Below are 4,992 nucleotides of genomic sequence, written 5' to 3' on the forward strand. Positions count from 1 at the left end.
GCAGCTGCGTGTGTGTAAAACTGCCCCGCCCCCTTCGCACACAAGACGAGGGAGAGAGTCTCGTCTGACTCGACAAATACATCATCGACCATTTCTGTTTGTCTTTGCATGTTAGAAACGAGTGGCGACACAAGACTGCGATATAATTTTTGTAGCAATATACATGAAAATATTTTTAAATGTCCAGTACCGAAAAAAGACCAATAACGTGGTAGCTTAACGGCGCGTAAAGACACATGTGATGACGGTCACCAACCGAAATCGACAGACTGAATTAGTTGGCAAACTAATTTGGTCCTTGATTAGTTTTTGCACCCCTAGCGAGAAATCCAAGGAATTTCTAGGAATTTCGAAATCAGAAGTCCTTTATTTGTCCTCACAGATGGGGAATGTTTGCACTTTTTGATTCAAGTTTAATCTCAAAACTCCTCTATTTACGTGGTTGTTGTGAAAACGCTATTGTCCGAAATAGTTGGGCACATTCGTACATGGCTATCACCCAATACTACTGTAAGCAAATTGATGCTTTGCCATCCCCTCTCGTCCACACAGGCCAACATGTCCTTCGCCCAGCCTGCCTCGAGCAGGAAGGTGCCTGAGCACATTAGGCGTGGTCACTGCCGGGGGGCAGGGCTCGCCTCAATGCTGCATCTAGTCCGTCAAACCTGCCGACCCTGGAGCTTCACCCCCCTATATTACCATTGGAGCCACGCTGGACTATGTCCTCTTTGGACCACGCCAGGTGTGAATACACAAACACACACACGTAAAACACATTCTCCGTGTCTCACTTTGTGTTGTTGCGCCCCTTGTTTTAATGTCGGTTTGTGTTCTGGCAGGGAGCACCAATGTAAATAACGTGACATTCGCAGATAACAGAGCAGCCGATTTAACGTTTACTGATTCAAGTACTGTTGCAGAGTTCCCGTAATATGTTTTGGGGAAATTGCATTTAGGAACAAAGCTTTACAGGTTTAAGGTGAAAATGGAGTTGCACTGCATTTTTCATTCCCTTTTAACATTGCTTAATCGCCAAGCGCTCAACAGTAACGGTTGCCAGGTTCCATTGCGCCAACCCATTCATAAAAAATGTCAACCACATTCTTGGCAACAAGTTTTTAACTAGAAATTAAGGAAGCCAAACATCAAAATTGCACCCAAAAGAATAAATGTTATTATTTGGTTGTATCTCAAAGAGCTGATATTTAATATTGTTTGTGATCAGTCGAACCTGATACTCTTAAGTTGCACGGCTTGGTGAGATTACGGACGCCAGAAAGTGATGCACGTTACTCGCGTGCCGCTGTGCGTCGTGTGTTGTTGTTACAAAAATAGCGAAGCAAATTAAGTTGTTTGACTTGCGGTAAATGTCGGCCAACCCGTAACATCTCAAACGAATTTCAAACGTGAATCACCTGATAACGTGCAAGGGGAATCCGACAAAAAGCAAGAGGAATGTTGTCCATTCACTTTCCGGTAAAAGTTCCTTCAAATATAGTCCCCGACGATCTTATCTACTAACCAAATAAAGTGCAAAACGAAACTTTACCATGAGGAAGAACCCTCCGCATACCCCAGCCACACCCCGGCCATCACTTCTATAAAACAGGTAACACATTGTAAATACTAGTTACGAACGTATTAAGTAATTTACAGCATTAAACTAATTAAGATCAATTTCTTAACCGTGACTGCGGCTTCCATTTATTAACATTAGAAATGTATTAGGCTGGCCAATGCAACAGAACCACAATCCAAGACTCTCGATGCATGAAGGAACCAGTGGAGCTATGGGGTGGTCAGTCACAAAGGTCCAGAGAAACCACCAATTTGAAAGGAAGACAACGGATGACCAAGGAACTAGTGACTTGCTCAATTCCTTTTTGGGGGATCTGTGAAGAACATGACAACAGCTGCACTACTGGTGTTTTGTATACCAGCAATTGAGGGTGGACAAGTTTCCTACCACTTTAGTTTCAAATAATTGTGTTAATTACTTATTGTAAAGCATTTGAACATTCTTTTGTGTCACATTTTCATTATTAAGTTGATGTATAACTGTATAGTATCTTAATTATTTAAAATATAAGGTGACTAAAAATGGCAACCGTTTTTTCAGTTTTGGCAACCAAAAGCTGATGCCTGGTTGCCAGCCTGGCAACCACTTTTAAAAGTTAGCGTTGAGCCCTGTCTGCTTGCTCTGTATATTTATTATTTTCATATTTCATTTGATAAATGGCTAATTAATTCTATTAAATATGGTTTGTTATCCCAAACACGACAGGTTATAATAAATTATGACTGACAATGAGGAAACCAATACCATTAGATTCAGAATTCCTTTATTACTTTAAAAAGTATAATGTTCAAATGTAAGTCAACCACATTGTGATACTAAACATTGGCATTGTCTGAGAAATGTCTAACTTGGTCATCCCTAGTTTTGCTCCCCGTGGTGCTTTGTAGAGGATGACCTCTATTCTCTTCCCCCCGGCAGCGTGCGCCGTGGTTACCAGGTCTATAAGCAGGTGTGCTCAGCCTGCCACAGTATGGAGTACCTGGCCTTCAGAAATCTGGTGGGAGTGTCGCACACAGAGGCTGAGGTCAAGACCATGGCTGAGGAGGTGAGGCTGTGTGTTTGACAGAGGGGTTGAACCATGTGGAAAATGTTTTGTGGTTTAGGTTTCATACTAAGGTGTATGGTGTGTTAGGTTTCATACTTTAAGAGGTATGGTGTGTTTGATTTCATACTTTAAGATGTATGGTGTCGTGTGTTCAGGCTGAGGTGGTGGATGGTCCTGATGAGAGCGGAGAGATGTTCACCCGCCCCGGAAAGCTGTCGGACTACTTCCCAAAACCATACCCCAACCCCGAGGCTGCCCGCGCCGCCAACAACGGAGCGCTGCCCCCCGACCTCAGCTACATCATCAATGCCAGGTAACTAACAACTTTTAGTCTGAGAGCGCTCACACCTGATCTCCACATGCATCAGGTGTTCACGTGTAGTGTTCCCGCAGACACGGAGGAGAGGACTACGTGTTCAGCTTGCTGACGGGATACTGTGAGCCTCCTGCAGGAGTGGCGGTGAGGGAGGGGCTCCACTACAACCCCTACTTCGTCGGCCAGGCCATCGGCATGGCCCCCCCAATCTACAATGAGGTGCTGGAGTTTGAGGATGGTGAGTTGAGATGTAAAGCATGTAGTTGATTGTGAGGTCAGGCTGCTCAATCAAATAATCCTAGTTAAAATAGTGATCTGTGTAGAAACACAACATGATGGCACTGAAAGAGTTGCAACATTTCAACATTGAGAAAGTATGCCATGTGGAGATGATTGTGTTGCAGCAGGCATTGCACATCAGTAAACAGTTAAATAAAGGAAGATAACAAAAGGTTATTATACAAATACCAACGGTAGAGGTAAAGAATATGAAGGATCCAAATAAATGAGTCAGAATTACAATTAAAATATAACTTGGATTCTATTTTGCTTTTTTTGTAAAAAAATAATTGAATTTTAGATGACTGCATTTAAGGTGACAGCAAATGAGCAATGCTAATGTTTGCAGCCGTGGCAACTTGCAATAGTTATTATATTAAACAAGTTATCTATTGTTATACTAAATGCAACAACAATTGCAAAGCTGATTTCAAATGAACTGTGCTTTTAATGTCACTGAATCGTTTCAATCAGCAAGATGGGAATAAGAGAAAACCTGGATGTTTTTTTTTACATACATCACAATCAATTGCTATTGGTCTGGAAAAATAGATTTTTCAAACTATTTTTGCCTATGCATGGAGATTGAACTCCTTCATATCCATGCATCGTTTCTAGGCTCGTATTTTGAACTTTGCTGCAGTTAAAATATTTGTGCTGATGGTTGATGTGTGTTTTTTGCCATAGGAACACCTGCCTCCATGAGTCAGGTTGCTAAGGACGTGTGTACGTTCCTGAAGTGGGCCGGAGAGCCAGCGCACGACCAACGCAAACGCATGGGGCTGAAGGTAAGATACACAACTACACACTCTTTAGAAGCTGTGCTCACATAATGGATATGGTGTTACTATAGACCTGCACTTAATTACCTAAAATGAACTTTTCCATATTTTCCGTTCACTAATATTTGCAGAAGTAAGGATACAGCTTGGCTTTTATTGGTTGTTTCTTGGCACATGACAGGTGGAACGCGCGCTGCTGTCTTACAGAAGTTGAACTATTGAACACAATAAAAAAAAAAAGCGTGCAAAACATACTCATGTGTTTGCCCCCAACATTGTCTTTGCTATCATCAAACCAAACCTTAATCAGAAATGTGTTTAATCAAAGTTTTCACTGCGTACAGACTCAATAAATCAAGTTCAAATAGGATGTAAATGTGGTTTTAGTCGTGGGATTAATCTTTCTGCTCCCTTTCTCCCCCCCCCAGCTGCTGATGGGCGCCGGCATCGTCGTCCCTCTGCTTTACTACATGAAAAGACACAGGTGGTCTGTGCTGAAGAGCAGGAAGATCGCCTACAGGCCTCCCAAGTAATCGGAAACAAACGCACCCTACCTGGGCCCTAAACATACCAGAGCGGGCTGCGTTCAATGACCCCACAACGCTCACATCACGATAATCATGTGGACAAACAACAACTGACACAGAAATAAGAGTATGTATGTATGTATATATATATATACTAATATAGTATATACATACAATGTTTTATTCCCACGGAACAATGCCTGCTTTTTAGCTTGATTGGCGTGTAGTCATGTACTGTGAGAGTTGGTGGTGTCCCTTGAACGCACCCTCCACCCACATGCCTTGCTTTGTTTTACCTGCATTGAGTCATTACTGGAGCAGTTCGCGGTCCATGTCATCCACGTATCAGACACTTTGTCAAAAATTAAACTTATTGTTGATTGACTTGGTCCATCTCTTGTAAGATACTCAATAATCCACACAAGCGCTGAGAAATGGTGTCTGTTAAAGTTGTAATCCATCAA

General features: G+C 42.2%; 1 protein-coding gene across 1 annotated transcript; it reads left to right on the forward strand.

The window, feature by feature from the left end:
• The first annotated feature begins 507 nt into the window (after positions 1 to 507).
• On the forward strand, positions 508 to 4,642 carry cyc1 (cytochrome c-1). Its single transcript, XM_010791584.1, is given in 8 exon segments — positions 508 to 593; positions 595 to 673; positions 675 to 742; positions 2,498 to 2,624; positions 2,780 to 2,937; positions 3,018 to 3,178; positions 3,907 to 4,007; positions 4,430 to 4,642. Coding segments are annotated over 8 exon segments (870 nt in total). The 5' UTR covers positions 508 to 522; the 3' UTR covers positions 4,535 to 4,642.
• The last annotated feature ends 350 nt before the right edge of the window (positions 4,643 to 4,992 follow it).

This window comes from Notothenia coriiceps, unplaced genomic scaffold, assembly GCF_000735185.1.
Source record: "Notothenia coriiceps isolate Sejong01 unplaced genomic scaffold, NC01 NC01_scaffold00035492, whole genome shotgun sequence".
Lineage (NCBI taxonomy): Eukaryota > Metazoa > Chordata > Actinopteri > Perciformes > Nototheniidae > Notothenia > Notothenia coriiceps.